General features: G+C 32.3%; 3 protein-coding genes across 4 annotated transcripts in view; 1 reads left to right on the plus strand and 2 right to left on the minus strand.

The window, feature by feature from the left end:
- The window catches only part of LOC129913355 (scaffold protein salvador), a 110,410-nt gene extending 93,228 nt beyond the window's left edge, over positions 1-17,182 (plus strand). The window contains exons 2-7 of one of the 2 annotated variants that reach the window (XM_055991979.1): positions 8,835-8,935; positions 9,010-9,928; positions 13,827-14,225; positions 14,284-14,477; positions 14,541-14,673; positions 16,630-17,182. In XM_055991979.1, the coding sequence (XP_055847954.1) occupies positions 8,848-8,935; positions 9,010-9,928; positions 13,827-14,225; positions 14,284-14,477; positions 14,541-14,673; positions 16,630-16,750 (1,854 nt within the window). In that variant the 5' untranslated portion in view covers positions 8,835-8,847 and the 3' untranslated portion in view covers positions 16,751-17,182. Of the gene's footprint in view, positions 1-8,647; positions 8,936-9,009; positions 9,929-13,826; positions 14,226-14,283; positions 14,478-14,540; positions 14,674-16,629 lie in introns of those variants that run through there. The other variant, XM_055991980.1, reaches the window with a different exon arrangement.
- On the minus strand, positions 6,128-7,019 carry LOC129913359 (39S ribosomal protein L40, mitochondrial). Its single transcript, XM_055991984.1, has 3 exons — positions 6,877-7,019; positions 6,571-6,819; positions 6,128-6,514 (listed from the first exon to the last, which is right to left on the minus strand). Exons 1-3 carry the CDS (start codon positions 6,900-6,902, stop codon positions 6,205-6,207), a joined length of 585 nt encoding a protein of 194 aa, XP_055847959.1. The 5' UTR covers positions 6,903-7,019; the 3' UTR covers positions 6,128-6,204.
- Positions 17,083-17,695, minus strand: LOC129913363 (uncharacterized). The gene is made up of 2 exons (XM_055991987.1): positions 17,373-17,695; positions 17,083-17,316 (listed from the first exon to the last, which is right to left on the minus strand). Exons 1-2 carry the CDS (start codon positions 17,593-17,595, stop codon positions 17,201-17,203), a joined length of 339 nt encoding a protein of 112 aa, XP_055847962.1. The 5' UTR covers positions 17,596-17,695; the 3' UTR covers positions 17,083-17,200.
- Positions 17,696-20,146: the final 2,451 nt, after the last annotated feature.

Below are 20,146 nucleotides of genomic sequence, written 5' to 3' on the forward strand. Positions count from 1 at the left end.
TATATCTATCTCTATATCCTGTTTTATTGAAAATAGAAATATTTAAGCACAGGGATATTTCATAATCTTAAGATGGTATTTATTTTTCATGTACATGCATATACATACATAACCTACATACATGCAAACATAATTACTAGAGGTCTAATCTCTTCTAATCTAATCTTCTTCAAAGATAAGACAAATTTCATAACTACCAACATGCAAAATTTAAAAATCTTTATTTTATCAAAAATAACTTTAGATACAAGGGAGAATACGAATTTTGGATGTTGAGCGGCCATTAAAGTAAATTGGTATATCAAATGAAAGTACTACAACTTAAGAATAACTCTAACTATGGACGGTTCGCTGTATGGCCGTGGCTACACAGTGTTGTGCCCAATCACGTTCCAATTTACATTTTCTAGGAACAAACGTCAAAAAGAGGAAAATCCTCATCGCTCTTGCCTACAACCTAACTGGTTAGACGATTAAAAAATCAACGTGTAGCCAGGCACTATTGCATACATGTATGCCAAAATAATGCAGATGGAAAATTTAAGTTCCAGGCCTTTAAATAAAAAAAACATTAAATTTAAACGTTCCCGGAACCTTCTCACTCAAATAAGGAAATTCAAATATCTTAAAACACATATAAGTCAATTATTTTTTTAATATTTTATCTTAACAACGCTACAGCACAATGTTGTTCATAAATTTGGCGTTACATAGATTTATGCTACTGTAAGTGAGTTTTAGTTGTTTTGAGATACCTACATTTAGATTAAAATATTTTTTTTTTTGTGCGATATTATTATCAGAGTCCTATTCAAGTATGGCTGGAATACCTATGAACTTTTATCAAAATTATCACCATAAAACAAAAAAAAAATAAAAGCCTAGGTTTTTCTGATATGCAAAAAAAATATTTGTTTAAAAGTTTAAAGAGCATAAATTCAAACCTCTAGGACCAATACTCTGTTGCAAACAGAGGTGAGAGATATAATTTGGCATGAAATTTTTTAATTATTAATTTTAGTTCAAAAACAGAATAAGAACCTCTTTTGAAATTTTGAAAGTACGTAGGATTTTTTTGAAATATAAATTTTTAAAGAAATGGCATTAGTTTAAAAAAATTATTTCATTCCAAAAACAAAATTCGTTGAAAAAAGACCATAAAATCGTTAAATTTTAATAAACGTACTTCACTAGAGAATGGTATTTCTAAGCTCCACCCAAAATTTCAGCCCAATCGGTTAAAAACTGTAGGAGTTAGTTGGTCGCCCGATGGGAGCACAGGATTTTACTATCATCCTGAACTACACCGCCATTTAAAAAATTTCACATCATTAAAAAATTTAACATTAGCCTATTCTGTTACCTATTAATATACTTAATTAATCTAAACAAACACCAAAAGAAAATAATATTTCTTCTTTGTTTTATACGCTGATGAAAATGACGCTCGATTTCGTGGTTTACAAGGTGTTATTACCCCTTAAGTTAAACCTACAACACATAGGGTTGTAAGCATGCTCAAAAAAGAGCTGTGCTGAATTCTTTTTATTTGAGCTAGATCACTGATATAGCTCTAAATCTGAGCTGGCTCAAAAGTGTGATACCTCAAGAGCTGAAAGCTTTACTTTAAAAAGAAGCTTACTTTGGAAAATTTGAACTTATCTACAGGTTTGAAATTCTTTCCCCCTTAAAAAATACGATTCAAAAATAGTCTGCCACTTCCGACAGTTATGGCATAAATTTACTGGATTTAATGTTTGTTCCGAATGAACATTATAGAACCAATTTTAATTCTTTTATTTAAGAAATTCGTATTTAAATTTCATGTCAAACATAATCCAGAGTGAATATGGCTGTAACACACCTCCAGAGAGCATTTTAAATGGATTTATATTTAACAAGATTTGATTTCAAATATTGGTTCAACCTAATTTTGATGTAAGTAGTGGATACTATAAACTTATTTGTAGGATTCACCTTAGATTTAAATTTAATTTGCAATCCTAATTAAAAGAGATAAAAATATAGTCATTCGGAAGGTTTAGTTCATAGATATACTTCGGTCGGTAGGTTTAACATAATACGACTAGATTACATTCGCACATATTTATACAACCAATAATCTTGCATTGTATTATGCAAAATCAGTTTTTCTACATATTAAATAATTAATTTACACAATTAGGTATAATATTGTGATCTCAAAACAAACGACAAACGTTTTAAATTAGGTATGTAGGTATCTATATTTAGTAGGTACCTACCTAAGTATTTAATGGAAATACCTACTTCTGTTTTCTGTTTACTTTTCTCAATGTATAGGTTCCTACATCCAAATAGCAAGTTTCTATCACCAGATAAAAACGTGATTCTATTCGCGTCACCATCATGCGCAATTCATTATTTTACACACATAGGTACCTTCTTCTATTCCATATTTTATATGCATACATACTTATCTCATCTAGAATAGTATTGGTAAGTATATAAATAAAATACAAACATAAACAGCTGTTTAGGAAACTATAAATAAAAATGAAATGAGTCTAGCGCATGTGAAATCAATTAAATATATATTTAAGCTATGATACCTACCAACACATATACATTCCCTCTTATAATCTCTCGTGAGAAAAATCTCTAATCCAACCCTTAGCTGATTTTGTTGTTTTGTAAGAAGGTAGGTAGATTTTCTTTTTCTTAAGGCGCAGATGTAGAAAATTCGTCCTTGGTTCTTCGATAAATGGGTTTGCAAAACATCATAGGGACAATAAACACTAATAAAATCGCAAAAATAACTGGTTACCATGGTGATGTGAAAAGAAAGGTCGTGTCACTGAGGTATAGATTTAGAATTTAGGTATGTAGATTGTAGAGTAGACATCGTGTACCTACTGCAATCTGAGGTACAAAAAATTTACCCATCGAGACAAAAATCTTTTGATAAAACATGTTTACATGAAATAAAATTCTTTAGGTCTATGTTCTTGTTTTTACTTAATGCTTCTTCAGGAATCAAATTATTTTTAAAATTTAAAAAAAAATGTTAAAAAACTTAACATCTTATATACTTACAGTCTTTGTTAATCTTTCAATATTAATGGCCATATTATTCACTCTGGATTTAGTTTGGATTAAAGTGAATTTTAAATTCAATCACTCAAATCCGAATTTCATAAATCCAAGGATTTAAGTTTTTGTTCATGTCATTTACTCAAAATAAATTATATGATTACTGAATAAATTTTTTATAATTTGCATTTACCTTTAGTCTTAGTATTTATTTTTATATTTTTTAAACTAGTGAATAATATGGCCGTAAGAATTTAATCTTAAGGGGGGAAATCCTTCTGGATGACAGCTTTTTCAATAATTTTATTGAAATTTGGAAAAGTATATGATATTATTGACATTATGAAGTATTGATACAATTTTTTTTAAGTAAAAAAAAACAAATGGCGGTTTTTCAGCTCTTTAAAGTTGACGCCTCGAGTTTGCGGCGTGCAATGCCCTGGTCCAGAAAATTATTTATAATCAAAAAAGTAATTTTTTTCCAATAAAATATATTTATACGCATTGAATGAACCTAAATTTACTAAAAACAAGTTTAAAATAAAAATTAGAGACCAAAAAAACGAAAAAAAACACAATGTTTCTTTATAAACAAATTGTAAAAAAAAAATATTTATTGTAAAAAATTTGTTGAACTTTTAGGTTCATGCAATGGCCAGTTAGTTAACGAGTAATTTGCACTTTATTTCAAATCGAAAACTACATTAGTTTTTGAGTTGCACGGCGCGGAAAAAAAACGCGTTTCGAGAAAAATGCGTTTAAAGTTTTCGTTTTCGTACAATTGTAGGCTCGGAAAACATGGATTTCGAGACTATTTAGGAACTCATGAGGCTTCATTTAAGGCTAAGACCACTGAAAATAGTTTCTTCGGTTAAAAAATAAATTTATAAGCGAAAAAAAAATAACGCAAAAATAAAAAATTCCAGAGGGATCTCCTCCCTTAAGAATATTTGTATGTATTTGATGTCTTAAAAGTGGATAAAAGTGATTGTTTTATCCACTTGTAATTTTTTTTAAATTTCAGAGGCAGAGTACAAATTTGACGATTAAAAAAATATGTGCTATTTCTGCAAATATGGAAAATAACAAATAACGGTACTTTTAAGACTTTTTGTTTCCATGCCTTTTGACAATATACCTAAAGAAAACAAAATTATAAAAAGCATTCCACGTATCTGAAATTCAAATCGAAAGAAAACTAAATTATAAAAAGCATTCCACGTATCTGAAATTCAAATCGCATGATTTTTCTCAATAGTGTGATATTTTTCTATCTATAGCTCTATGTCTCTAGCGACTTATATCTATGATCAGCTATACGATTCTTTAGTTCCCATTGGAATACCTTGTTTTTGTTAAAATATTTTTTATAATTTTTCAAATAATTGTTATCTGTTACGCAGTTCCATGATGAATACAGCAAATTATTTTACTGCGATATTCCTAACTACTTTTTTGGTTCGAATCGACAAAAGATGATCAGTTTGATACGCAAAACACAAATAGACTACTCAATTTGAATGCAAGAGTTTTCCAAAATCACACCATTGGATTATGTATGATGTAACCTCGATGCATCGGCGAATACATACCACTTTGTTGTAGTTTTCCCATATTAAGTGGAAAGTTAAAGAGCAAATGATATTCAAATTTGTATCAGTTTTTAAAATCTGTTCTTAATATCGCTTTCAAATAAAGAAGAATTTTTTTCAAATTTAGGCTCACGATGTATAAATTTAGTAACGTCTTTTTAACGTAACAGGGAACTTATATAAGTTTTTGTCAAATTAATTCTTAAGTCAGCACAAATGTGTTCATATAATTCAGGCTATGAGAACAATAGTGGCGTAACCCACTTTATTTTTAAATGAGTTTTTCATAAAAACTTAGTTTCCTAATATATCTATTTTAATACAAAAATAGATTTATGCAGCTAGCTACACTGAAAAGTAGATGGCACTCAAAAGAGTGTTGTTTTAAAAAACCCTGTATAAATATCTCGTAGCTGAAAACCGAATTGTATGGCTTACGCCACTATTGTTGTCATAGCCTCAATTATGTTATGGAATTAATAATCCCGATTCTGAATGAAAACTCCCCGGGAAATATGTTCGGGAGAATGGCTCCCAATCGAAAAATTCCAAGAATAATATTCCTATTTTGTTTTAATTTTGTCACCTTGCCAATGAAAAAGCTAAAAAGGAGCAAATTTTTCATAAACTTTTTGATTGGGAGCACTTTTCCCTAACGCGATTCTCTAGGAGTTTTCATTCAAAATAGAGCTGAATAGCCTAGCCTCCAAAATTTGGTTTTGAGAAAAACGGGTTTAAAGAAAATCATATTTTTAAAGTTTCTTTTTTAATGGCTTTTAATAGTTATAAAAAAATATTATTTAATTGTTAGTTTGTAATTTTTTAGTTAGGAGTATTGGCTATACTATTGGGCTAAGGTCTGATATTTTTTTTTATTCTGAAATAAATTTGTTATACCTAGTTTAGGCAATTTTGTCTGTGAAGCCAAAATGGCTTCCACTAAAGTGACAAGAGTTTTTGGCTCTAATTTTAACTCAGTTTAATTTTTTTGAAAATGTGTGTTAGGCCGTTTTGGAGCTGAGCGCCTCAAATATAAATTATACAAAAAATTAAATTTGCTACTACTACTACTTAAGTGCTTTAATTCAACTTTTTTGGAAAAGAGTATTGGTTTCACGCTATGACAATAAGACCATACTCTTCTCCTTTGAGCTTTTTTACTTGATCTACATAACGCTCATTTACTTAAATATTATCATAACTCAAAAATCACGAATTTTGAGTTATTAATGCAGAAGTTATTTGAATAAAGTAATCTTTAATCCTGCAAAAAGTCAGTTCTTAGCTTTTAAAACTGACGGAGAAGGAGCACTAGTTATTTTAGAAACTAGCTTTTTACAAACAAAAATCGATCGTTACTAAATTTAAAACTCGTTTCCTGAAAACCCAATTTTTTTTTAGTTATGCTCAAGTAAATGAGCGATATGTTCTTTAAATGTTTTTATAAAACTCAAATCCAACAATTTAAATATCTTTAAAGATTGTTTATTAACGTGTTTTTTCTAATTTAATATACAAACTCAACAAACTCACAGAATTATTATTCCCAATTCTTAGTCAAGTGGATATATTCTCCATCCGGACTTGGATAATTTTCAATGGGAGGCGTTGCCACGGGTCCCTTTATGCTTATGGGAAGTAACTGATTATCAGGTTGTATTGCTTCAAGATAAAGCTCTTCCGATTCCTTACGTAACTCATCTAAGGCTTTCATTTGGGATTGCAGAACCCGATCGATTATTTGAAAATCGGCAACTTTTTCTTTATGTTTATATGCTGCCCATTGCTTGTTCAAAGAAACTCTTTGCTCTAAGACTTCAGGAGCTATTGTAATAGCTCTTGCTCGTTGACTATTCAAACAATAATATTAACTTTATTTATTTCTATGGAAATTAAAGAAGTTTACCTTTTTTCATCAATTAATTCGATTGGTATATCCAATTCTTCAATTGGTTTAAGTTGTCTTGCATTTTTCTCCAATCGTCGGATTTGTTTTTCGATTTTTTTCTTTTTTCTGTCTTCACGTTGTTTGATGATTTGTGGATCAATCTTTCGTTTTTTCTTTAGAGGTTCCGCACATAGTGCCGGAGTTGCATGAATATTGAGGACGGATGCAGTGTTTATCGAACGACTCAATATGTCCCTTATTGGAAGTCTGCAAATTTGTTTTAAAGTATTGAATATACATATATTTGTTATTCATATAACTTACCTCTGAAATAAGGAATTTAAAAACATTTTATAATATTTCCAAATTTATAAATTTTCGTAATGAAAAGATTAAAGAAATATTAAAATCAAGTGTCAGAAAATTTGACAGATGACAGTTGCATAACATGCCAATTATTGTAATAGATGAGTGAATGCGTTCAGAGTTTTAATCCACTGAGCAACTTAAGGTCAGATCACACGCTTCATACACATTTTTTTATTGTTTTTTTCCATCAGGATCACGATTCGTGATCCTGATGAAAAGCAAGATCTCATGTAGTTGTTGTAAAACGTGTTAATTAATGGATCAAGTGGGATAATAAAAAAGGGCTATTGTATATTGTTTTGACATCTGCTATTTGAACTGATTAATTAATGAATATAGGATGGCTAGTGGGTAAGAGCGGTGGACTACCACCAAGCAGATACGAAGCTCGATTCCTGGGGGCCAGTTGTACAAATTGAAGGTTAACTCACGGATCAGCTGAACTCGAGTTAACTCTTGGACCAAGTTCAACTTTGAGTGAGTTGTACAGTTGTGGATCAAGTGAGAGTCAGCTGAATCCCAGTTCAGGTTTATATACAAGAAAATTTTAGTATATATATACCTAATGTCACTGTCAGTTGTTGTTATTTTATAAAGCACAAAGTTCGTAAAAATGTATCGTCCATCTATTAATTTTGATTTGGAAGAAAATACACAAAAATAAAGCATCATTTTAGTGAAAATAGTTTTTTGCCACTTCTGATGGTGGCCGGACCTTCATCATGTTATCTGATCAGGACGAGGAGGATTCTTGGGTGGTTATTTTATTTGTTTCTTGTTATGTTTTTTTTTTCTTTTTTGGAGAAAATTGTGTATTCATATATGAAAATTAATAAAGTATTAAAAAATACAAATCAAAGTGATAAAAGCTATGTTATTATTTTATTTATTATCTACATCACAAACACATCCAAAACAAATAAAAAAAAACACCCCAATAATTTCCACCAGCTTTTAGCTGAACTGTCAAAAAACTCGGATTAAAGTGATAAAGCAACACTTTTTCCCTTAAAAACCACCTGATCCATGGCTGAACCACTGCTAACCCACCAATATCGGTGGGTAACTTCTGATCGTGGTTCAGCAGTGGGTTAAGACCTGAACCTCGATTGTACAACACTGCAAACGAGTTGAACCGAGTTCAAACGTTGATCCGAGGATGAACCACGTTTGTACAACGTGTGTGTTAAAAAAATGATATACATACTTTTAAAATTATTATCAATAGATATACTAAAAACTAATGAAATGTTATATATAATTTCACATTAAAAGATAAAATTCATGATCTAAAATCAGATCAAAACCAATTAAAAAATTCCAATTCTGGAATTTTCAGCCCTATTCTGGCAAACCTCACAAGTCACAAGAACCTCACAAGGTGATCATAACTCGATTTTACGAGGATTTATTTCACACAAACTTCTTGCTAGCAAAAATCCAACTTGTGAGTTGTGACCTCCTTCAGAGCAGATCACAAATTCGAAAGTTTTTGTGACGCGAAAACCTCACAAAATCAAATTCAGCTCAACTTGTGAGGTTCTCATAACTTGTGAGGTTTGCCAGAATAGGGCTATTTGCTCCAATTCAACAAGGCTGTTATAAACTTAGCAAATACATCATCCTCTCATTAGCCCACTTAGCTCATTAAAAACAAACTGTTATAATTTAATCAACTGCAAACTCAGCTTAACCTTTTACAAAACTTTCGAACAAAAAAAAATTATTCCAGTTAAATTCGGCTGTCATGAAATATACAAAATTTTTATTAATAGATTTTGGTTTTAAAGATTTCTAATTAATTAAAAAAAAAAACTATGAAATTAATTCTGTATACATCCAAACAGTTTATATAAGCATAATGCACTTCCAATTAAATTGAAACTAAAATACCAGCAACAAAAAACAAAAATAAAAACAAAAATAATGCTTTCTCGCAAAAGCAAAGACAAATCTCTCAAAGAAGGTGTTGTTGGTAAATATGTAAAAAAGGACAAACCGCCCGAAATTCCAGGTAAATAAATTGAATTAAATACAAACCAAACAATCTTAATTGCACACATATTTACCATTGAATTTAAATTTAAGTGATTAACGTTTGGTCTTTCGATGACAACAAGAACAAAGGAAAAAACCGACGCAACAGCCAAACCCTCTCCCACCGAACAGACAAAGATAAATTCGGAAGCACCAAGAACATTGTCAAGACCACCGGCCTCGGTTACTTTGGCAAATTCACTCCTAGTCTCTCCTCACACAATCTAACCCGCCGCTGTGCCAGTTCCTCTCCCAATTGTGAATCCTCCTCCTACAACGAATATTCCATTCAGGATTCACATCAGCACGATGTCTACCATGCCCGCCGAGCTCACTCGCAACTCCCCTCACGCCAACAACAGCAACAATACTTGCCAGCAACTCTTTCCTTCTCTAGCAACAATCTGAGCAATAATAACAGCAATTATGTTAATATCGATCAGATTGATAGAATGCGCCAGCAATCGGAACTGCCTTATAGCGGTTCTTCGTCGTCGTACAATGCTGGCGGGTTTGGGAGTGGGCGTGGCGGTAGGATAGATAACTTTCATCGCAATTATTCGGTTAATCAGAATCATGCACACACTTACGATGCAAGGTACAAGGGAGATAGGGAGGACTTGATTGCTATACAGAAGTATGCGAATGCGATTAGGAATCGACATAATATGTCGCCAAGGCCGCAATCGCCACCAATGTCGCAGCAGCGACATCAGCATTCGCAGATGAGTCTTACTTTGGCTTCGGGAGGGAATTATAGTTCGGAGAATTTTCCTATTTATGAAAATCATTATCAAACATCGAATAATGGAGGGGTTGGAAATAGCGTTATTTCGGCTGGAGCTGCGGGGGGACCTTCGTCGTCGAATTCGGGAGCAATGAGTGGGATGATTCAGCGATCAGAGTCACCGATATACAGTAACACAAATTCGAATCTTTTGTCGGCGTACGATGTTCCCAGTAACTCGAGGTATGTTTTTTTTTTCTAATATGCGAGTATTCAAAGGGTTGCAACTAACATGAAGAGGTTTGTAGGGAAAGAAGGAAAGAGGTGAGTGGAAAAGAAGTTTAGTGATTCGATCGAGATATCATTGAGGCATATGCATAAAAAAATTTTTGTTCTGTATTTTTAACGTTCTATAATTTTCTTCTTTTGTAAACAATTTTGTGTTACAATTTGTTGATAATAACATCTGGTATTTAAGGCGGTTAAAGAGTTTTATACGCTTTGGACAAATGCCGAAAAAAGCACTCTAATTTTAGTACACATAATTTACTTAACTATTTCAAATCTACTTTGCTATTTTTACTTTGCATTTTTAATCAAAATTTTATACCTTTTTGTTTCGTTTAATTTTCAACTTGAGAAAATTTATTTTCATTGTTCAAAAAAAAAAATCAAATATACTTACATATAATTAATTTTCAACACAATTTAACAGTTTAAAAGTGAGTGTTCGAATTTAAAAAAAATGGCAAAAGTAGAAGGTTCAACAACCTTAGAATTTGTTAAAATACTTGAAAAGTATGCATGCCCGCGTCTTCCCCAACGCCTACTTGAAAGCCTGGATCTCCAACATATCTCAAGAAAATTCTCATCTTTTCTTCAGCGGACGTTGCTCCTCCCCTTCTTTCAGACTGAGAACCTTGAGATTTTTTATTGTAAAAGCTATAAATATATTTATCATCAGCTTCAATTAATTGCAAATAAAATATCTTACCCATAAAATATTCGCTTATCCACTCAACGTTATCTAGTAAATACTATTCTTCTAGTAAATACTACCTTTCCAGCATTTACTATGTTTTTTATGCATATGGAAAGTAGTAAATACTATTAAAATTACTAGTAAAAGCATATGCTACCTTTTATGCATACGGCTCATTGCCTAAACTAAATAATTTAAAAAAAAAGAACCCTATTTCATTAATTCTTTCTGCGACTGTTAGCTAAGATATGTACATATGTAAATAGTTTTAAGTTCTAACGTTAGACAATTATGGGATTTAATAAATTAAATTAAATTAAATTAAAAAAATTAAATTAAATAAAATTAAAAAAATTAAATTAAATATGTGTTTCGTTAGAAATCCATATTATACTGAACTTATCAAGATAACGAACCCCAAAGGCCGATTCCTAGTGGAAGAGTAATTCGTCGCTGTAGATCGAATACCTCGTAACCCAGTAAAGTTGATTTTTCAGGAGATGCTAAATACTAAGTATGGAATGTATGAGAGCTAATACAAATGTTTTTATTTTGCATAGCTCTGATATTATAGATTTTAGGCTACAATATGAGTGCATCATTACCTAAAAGTCGAGGGCTAAGAAGTATTCGATCTACAGCGACGATAAGTTCAATTTTCGCAAAAAGATCTTAAAGTTCGCGTTCCTTTGGAGGTGGTAGACTACTCGTGAAAAAGATAATCTAGAGCACCAAGTTCAAATTTCGCAACTACTCGAAAAGAAGACCATGTGTAGGTATTAACTACATGACTAGTCTCCCACCTCCAAAGTTACCGAATTAGGAAAAAGACTGAACTTGTCTAGGGTGGTCTGTAGCAGCATGTAAAGCTTTAGGACAGAGATTAATACAAGGCATTATTCCAAAGTATTACCAAATTTACGAAATCAGTCGAAGAATCTCTCTCAAGAAAAACCAACAGGTTTTTATTCGAACTAGATAATATTCATATTTCTGTCCCATACCGAAAATTTGGATGAAAAATTTTGTATACGAGATTTTTGAGTTAAGCTCTATATAAGGAATAACAGATCCCCGGTAGATGTTTGTTCAATTTCTTAAAGCTATAACTGTCCATCTTGGCGTATTATCCGACCAGATAATAATGAACTTCTCGATAAAATGATAAGGTTAGGCATAGGAGGCTCTCAAGAAAACGGCTCAGATAATCAGATAATAGGTCCATTCTGATGCTTTTAACATTTGTGAGGAAGTTTATCACTAATTTAACCAGGTATGCTTTTATTACGGCCATTGAGTCTATCAATAATAAATTAAATTTTCGTCTTTGAAAAAGACGAAGCAAAGCATGAAAAGAGAAGATGCGAGAAAACGCGCAGTTTCAGTTTAGATACCTAATTCGTACCTAATACAATTTTGTAATCTGCTCAGAGTAAACATGCACATGCGTTTCTCCCAAGTATGACAGTGGGCTCATCATTTAGATGCGCTGTCATACACGTACTGAGACGCAAAATTTTGGTACATGTATGCAGAGTCTCAATCACTTCGCTTAGAATAATGTTTTACTTTTGTTTTTTCATTACTGCTTAAATGAGATACATAATTTCGAAAATTATCGCATTTCGAATGAAATAATTTCCTATGCGATTTGACATTCCAAATGAGTGTTTTCGATGTTAAGAAGTTTTTAAATTTATCTTACAAATCCCTTACTTAAGGAAATACAATTGCAATCCTGACTCATAGCCATCCATCTTGGCTTTGTTAACCAACTACATTTTTCATTTGAACAAAATTTTTACGTAAGGTCTAGCGCGATGGACTTTCACATCCTATTAGACCAGGGTCGATAATTTTTGAAACCAAAAAAAATCATAGTAGAATGAAACCCATTGGAAAAGGAGGTGAATATGATGAAAATTAAAGGAAAAATAAATTACGGGCGAGCCGAGTTCGGGAAGTGAGTGGGTTGAGTTTTTAATGGTAAAAAATGGTATATCTCGATTTCCGGCAAAACTACAAATCCTATAGGAAAAAGTTGTATTGCAAAGTTGTAGGTAATAAAAAGATCTACATTTTTTGTATCAACAATTTTTTCACATAACCTCAAAAAGATTTCAAGTAAATTTGAATAAATAGGCCAAAATTGTAAATAATGATACAAATTTTTTTTCGAATTCAAGCTTTTTTCATTTTTTGAATTTTACTATAACATGTTCTATAGTATACTAATGTAAAATTTTTTTTACACCATCAGAAAATAGACATTTTAACGAACGTCATGCTCACTGACTTTTTGAAAAAAGCTGATATTTTGACACGTGAATTTTCGATTGAAAATTAGGGTGTTTTTTTGGTATTAAGTCAAAATAAGATGAACAAATTAATATTTTAAATCAAATAAATTACAGTGTATTTGGGACATAATAAGGTAAGTTTTCACCAAATTTCGTAGAAAAATTTTTGTTTTTGAAAAAGATAAAAATAAAAAACCAAAAACTCGGTTTTTTGAATTTTTCACATAAATTTTGAGGTTATGTGAAAAAATTGTTGATACAAAAGTTGTAGATCTTTTTATTACCTACAACTTTGCAATACAACTTTTTTCTATAGGATTTGTAGTTTTGCCGGAAATCGAGATATACCATTTTTTACCATTAAAAACTCAACCCACCCACTTCCCGAACTCGGCTCGCCCGTAATTTATTTTTCCTTTCATTCTTATCATATTTCCCTCCTTTTCCAATGGGTTTCATCCTACTATGATTTTTTTGTACTTTTTAATGTTTTTGAAGGCATCGGCACTGGGTTATATAGGTTCTGGTTTCAAGTAAAACTCCATGATTAACTAGACATTATTGTCAAGGGTTCTTTCTGTCTCTCTCTTGCGAGGAATAGACATGTCCTCCTGCTTCTTAATTGTCATGAAGAAGGTTGTTTCACCTTAGACATTCGGTCTCGTCATAAAATTTAGGTCCCTATGTTCTTGCAAATCAATAATTACAGGTACCGATGGTTGAGTGTTGTTAGTCACTAGTCATTCTTATTTAACCTTATTTTTTAAAGTCTTACAAACGACGAATACAAAATTAACTTTTGCTTAGGTTTCAAGGCAATTCCAGGCTGTTATTCAACACAATTTTATTATTAAAACAGGTATGGTGCCAACAGTTCAATGCAATCGCTATATTCAAATATGCAAAACGAAAATGCTGCCGCCGCAGCTGCAATAGGATACCAACATTTGGGACAAAATGTCGCTTTGGTACAAGCTAAGATTCCTGTATACCCATCACTCAATAACTACGAAGCAGCTCACATTGTTCACAATCCATCGGCCCATCAGATGGTGCAACGAGTTCCTTCACAACAGTCGGTCGAGGAGGAACTTCCATTGCCACCGGGTTGGGCTACCCAGTACACTTTGCACGGCAGAAAATACTACATCGATCACAATGCACACACCACCCATTGGTCACATCCTCTGGAGCGAGAAGGTCTGCCAGTTGGTTGGCGTCGAGTTGTTTCAAAAGTTCATGGTGTTTATTATGAGAAGTATTTTTTTTGTGGTTTTATACTTTTTGGTCATGTTTTTCAATATACTTGCTTGTAGCCAACTCACCGGACAAACACAGCTCAATCATCCATGTCTCACATCATACTACGTGTACACAACATCTGCCGAACCCCCGAAAGCCATTCATCCTGAACCGCAACCCACCCAGTACAATCCACACAATGCTCTGGTACCTGCCAATCCGTATCTCCTGGAAGAGATACCCAAATGGTTGATAGTATATTCAGAAGGTAAGAAAAAATGTTTTGTTTCAAATCAAACAAACTTAGCTTAGCTCAATCTTTCAATTCTAGCGGATTCTTCAAAAGATCACATGCTTCAGTTTAATATGTTCAGTTTGCAAGAGTTGGAATGTTTTGATGGAATGCTGGTTCGTTTATTCAAACAAGAATTGGGAACTATTGTTGGCTTCTATGAGCGATATAGGTAAGAATAGTTTTAAACCCCTGTTATTATCAATTGATAGTTGATAAATATTGAAATTTTGTCGTTATAATCTCAATTTATTTAGCAATTGTTCAATTATTTAATAATATTTATCAATTTTATTACAATGATGATGGTCATTACATCATCATTTTTAATGACCACAGCTTTTATAAATTAAGTTTTAAAATATTTAATTTCAACTTTTATCAACTCACTGCCCAACACACAAAAATTTTCCAGACCGTTGTTTATTATTTTTTTCTAAAAGGGTGCTCATTCCGAAAACAACCAGCCCTATTCTGCTATTCTATACATGTGAATCGAAAGATTTTATTGCTTAATTACGTCAAACTGGCTTTGTTTATTATGAGAAGTATTTTTTTTTTTTGTTTTATACTTTTTGGTCATGTTTTTCATTATACTTGCTTTGCAGCCAACTCACTAGACAAACACAGCTCAATCATCCATGTCTCACATCATACTACGTACTTTAAAATTAGTACGAAATTACACCCAAAATATGGAAAACTAAAATATTTCAAAACAATAGAGCTCCTAGAAATAAATGAATGTGATTTTTTAGCCATTGTTTATTCTTTTCAACGAGTCTTTAAAATGTTGTAAAATGTCCAAATAAAGTATTTGGAAATATTCTTATCCAGTAACACTTCATTAAAAAGGTTCTATGAACTTAATAACAAATTATCGGCCTATAGCGAAACTTTTAGCTATTCCTTAACTGTTCGAGTCTCTTGTCTGTGAAATAATTTTTTAATTGTTCATCTGTTTTGTGTGAAAATCAACATGGTTTCGTAATCTATTGCAGTTACCTACTTTTTGTTTGGATTCATTCGAAAATCATTCCCAAATAGATTACATTATGACTATCGTTTAAACTCGAGTTTTTCTTAACTCGGAACTGTATTAGACTCAAAATTAACATTTATTGACCACTTTAATTAAAGCTTTATTTTCCTCGTGATCCAGATCAGATCATTGTTTTTATTAGCTTTACAACTAAAGCAGGAAAGCAAATAAATTAATGATCTGATCCGGATCACGAGGAAAATAAAACACAGCTTATATTATAAAGAAAGCTAATAAAATACTTGGCTTTGTGAAAAAGTTTTCCCGTGATTTCCGCGATCCTTATGTAATTAAAATCCTTCATGTTTCTTTTGTCAGACCAATTCTTGAATACGAGTGCGTTGTATGGGCGCCATACTTCTCTATACACATAAATAGAATTGAAAGTATACAGCGTAAATTTGTAAGATTTTCTCTTCGTTTTTTGCCATGGACAGATAGGGTTATTTTGCCTCCATACACTTCAAGACTTCAATTGTTAAACTTACCATCTCTTTCTGGTCACAGAGTGTACTTGCAGTTCTGCTTCATAACAGGTGTTATAAGTGGATCTATTTCATGTCCATTAATTCTCGATCGAATATGTTTCAATGTGAGTCAGACTAACTTAAGAAGGAATTTACCACTTTGAACTATTTTCAGCAGAACAAACTACGGCGCTAATAGTCCTCTTAATCAGTGGATTAAAAATTTTAATACATTTTTTATTCTCATTGGTTCTTCAAATGATAACTTTAAATCTGTAAGCTTTAAATGTAAATTTTTTGCTCTGAGTAGTTTAAATTTTGTTTTATTTAAATTTAGTTTTAAGTATTTTTTTTTGTAATTTTTAACGATAGTATTTAACGTATTGAATAAACAACAAAAAGATTTTTAGGTTTACTGACCCCAAATACATTCAACCTTATCGTGAGTTTCACGAGCTGAACCCAATCCTATAGAATTTTGTTAAAAATCTCTCTGGAAAATTTAAAAAAAGTTGAAAATTGTTGGCCGGTCATTCAATTGATAAATAATTGATAACCGTAATATGGGTGTTAAATTATTTTATGTTTATTAAATCATCTTCTCATTCTTCTCTTCTAGACGAGCTTTGATTTTGCAAAAGAATCGCAGAGCTGAAGAGGATCGAATTCTCAGTGAATTCCATGAATCAAATGAAAGCAATAAACAGCAGCAGCAACAACAGCGGTTAGACTACCACTAAAAAAGTTAATCCTATTCTCGTTTCAAAATTAAGATCCTCGCACATATAACTACCTACCTATTCGTATACTGTGAATATTCTTCTAATAGACTGTCACTATATATTTTTTTTTTTAATTCTAATTTTTGTTTAACGAACTAATTGATATTGAATTCATCATCACTCGAGACATATAATATTTATTATTAAAACGTGTAATATCTTAAAGAACTAAAATGAAAAAAAAAGTGTGATAGATTATGTCCTTACACCTACACATAGCTACTATATACATTATATTTGTATTGTCAGGATATCTTTAAGCACCACAGAGTTAAATGAAACAGAGTGCCTTTAGATTTTATACTTGGCATTTAAGATAAATAAAGAGTTTTTTTTGTGTATTTTTGTATTGTATTTACAATAAAAGAGAAAAACTTAACCTAAATCGAATTTGTCGGCTGTTGTTTGTTATTCTTTTTCCTCCTCCGTGGTATTGTCAAAGGGAATTTCATCGACTTTAGTGAAACCTCTAAAACGAATGATTTTTCCTTTTTCCACATTCAAAGTTTTGGAAAAGTGTTGCGCTGTAAATTAACAAATAAACTTAATTATGTTCATATATGACATTTGATTGTAATACCTGGAGACATGGCAAGTTCTTCGTCAGTCTTCAGGCCATGATATTTGGCCCAATCATTCTTGCCCTTATAGATACTGTAGCAGACTAGACCGAATGCTTGCCAAGCTATGATAGCGTAACCAAAGCTGAGACGACGTTTCCATAATTCGGCAGTATCTATTGGGATCGGATTAGTGTTCCGACGCACTAATCTTCGCAACCATTTAAATTGAAACATGGACATTATTTGGTTATATAAAAACTATAAACACAAAATTTGGATTTTTTTTTAGCACGGCTGATTTTTTTTTTCAAAATAAAGCGATGACAGTTTGTTGACAGATGACAAGTGACATTTGAACATTGTCTAACGAAAGTTTTGCATGGGTCGATTTTTGAAGTACGCAAATGAATGATTTCATTCAGTGCTAAGCTTAACGGCTCGCGTACACCAAATCCGTCATCGGCTGAATTATAGGCCGAATTCAGCCGATAGAACCAAGCACATAGAAAGAAAAGAGAGTGCGTACACCACTGAAAGTGGCATCGTCCGTTGACGTACGTTGACGCCCGATAATAACCGATCAACCGGCATAATCCGAACTTGTTTGGATTTTTCGTCCATTGTCGGGTTGATTTATACATAGATATTGCTAAAAGCCTTTTCTTTGCAAAAATTGGCGGTATGAATTTTCAAAAATATAAATTTCTTCAAAATATTCCATTGAAAACAATTATTATATGCACTTCAAGTTTCACAAAGTCAGAATACAGACCGGCAGCGACGTCCTAGACCGGAAGCAGTGTATGTAGACGATCGTCCGAGAAAGTCGTCCGAGTAGTTCCGACCCGATGTCGGCCGATAATTCGGTTTTAGTGTACGCGAACGGTAAGGCCGTGTGTTAATTTTGGTTTAAAATTATCACCTGTTTTCATTAGAGAACAAATGAGGTAATTTGGCAAATGAGTTCAAATTTCAAATTATTTCTTTTTCTATACTATATGATATTTCAAACTAAATAATTGGCGAAATTATCTTATTTGGACTCTAGTGAAAACAGGCTATAAAACCATGTACCTACGCAGATCGCGCTAAATATTAGCTAACATTTTTTTCTGCGTCGTGACTTATTTCTTGTCCGCCAAATTGTGACTAAACTGTCACTGTATAGTTGGAAACAAATGTGTGATTTTCTAAGTGCCTGGCTACACAGTGTTGTGCCCAATCACGTTCCAATTTACATTTTCTAGGAACAAACGTCAAAAAGAGGAAAATCCTCACCCCTCTTGAATACAATCTGACTGGTTAGGCGGTTGAAAGATCACCGTGTAGCCCGGCACTAACTGAGCTTCCGCATAACTTGGCTGAAATTATTAAATTAATTTTAACTCGGCTAAATTGTGGAGATAATTTTATATGGGAGCTGCGTACTAGGCTTGACAGAATATTCGAAGCAACAATTGCATCTGTAAGGCTTTATACCCAAGTAACAATTTAGCTTTCATAAGGGTCAATGCAAGCTATTTTTTGACTTGTTTAAGAAGAAGGACAAGTCTTATGCAAATCATTTTGGCGCACATTACCGAATTTCCCCAAGACCTTCCTCCACAGGCAATCCACAAGCTAATAGCTTGTCACGAACAGCGTAAAACGACCTTATGCAGGCCTTTTTACAAAACAATGAAACATTTTAGGGAAACTATAGCTTCGCTAAGGAAACTATCATTTGCATTGGATGTTATAATAAGGCCTTATGGAGGTTGTTATAAAATGTTGAATTTATGAATAAAAAAAAAAGATTTTATTGATTTTTTTTTCTTTTAATTTTAATTCGTTCTGAAATGGGAAGAATTTTATTTTAATTGAAAAAGAACACATTTTTTTTTAATTTCACAAATGGCCCCGCCAGGAATCGATCCCACGTACCTCTGCATACAAAGCCAGCACCTTACCAGTAGACCATACTCGAATATTAAAGATGAGTGGCAAAAAGGGAGCTAATTGAAACCTCACATAAAAATGCAATGTTTTTTTCTAAAGTGTTACAAACATTGCATATCTGCAGGATAAAAGCTTTGCATACTTATTGGTGAAAAACATTGCGTACTTGAGAGATGAAAACATTGCATAGTTACAAGAAACAGGTCTTATGAAAGCCTTCTGTCACTTGAAAATAGAAGGCTTCTTTAAAACGGTTCAAACAGGTCTTATGAAGGTCTTCTTTAACTTATATTTACAAGGCTTCTTCTAAACACTTCTAGATGGCCTTAAGGAGACCTCCTTTGTTTCCAAAATGGATGATTTGCGTAAGTAAGCCTTAAACTAAACTTATACAAACTATAGCTTGCCGAATCGAAGAAAATGGACCTTATGCAAGTAAAATTGTTACTTGGGTAGAACCAAAATTGTTTGTCGGGTAGTTCTAGTAGTAAATGTACTAGATCAACTACCCATTAGTAAACTACCACCTCCAATGGAACGGGGCTATTTTCACCGTCGACTTTGGAGAATTCGGCCAGTTATATAAATCCTTTTTTAATATTTATCCAGCTTTTACATCCTTAACTAACGTTTCTTCCATACCTACAAAAAAAAAGCATTATAAAATTTAAAAATCTGCCAAAATGTTTATGAAATCGGACACTAGAAACTTTTTTATTTCGTTTCAGCTGCGATTTCATTCTGCTATTTTAGTAAAGGTTTTTCTTCTTCGCTTCAATAGCATACTAGGCTTAAAAATGAAGGGGGCGACTTTCCATTAAGGGCGCACACCTAGAGTTCTGATTTTATTTTT

This window comes from Episyrphus balteatus, chromosome 3, assembly GCF_945859705.1.
Source record: "Episyrphus balteatus chromosome 3, idEpiBalt1.1, whole genome shotgun sequence".
In the NCBI taxonomy this organism is placed as follows: Eukaryota; Metazoa; Arthropoda; class Insecta; order Diptera; family Syrphidae; genus Episyrphus; species Episyrphus balteatus.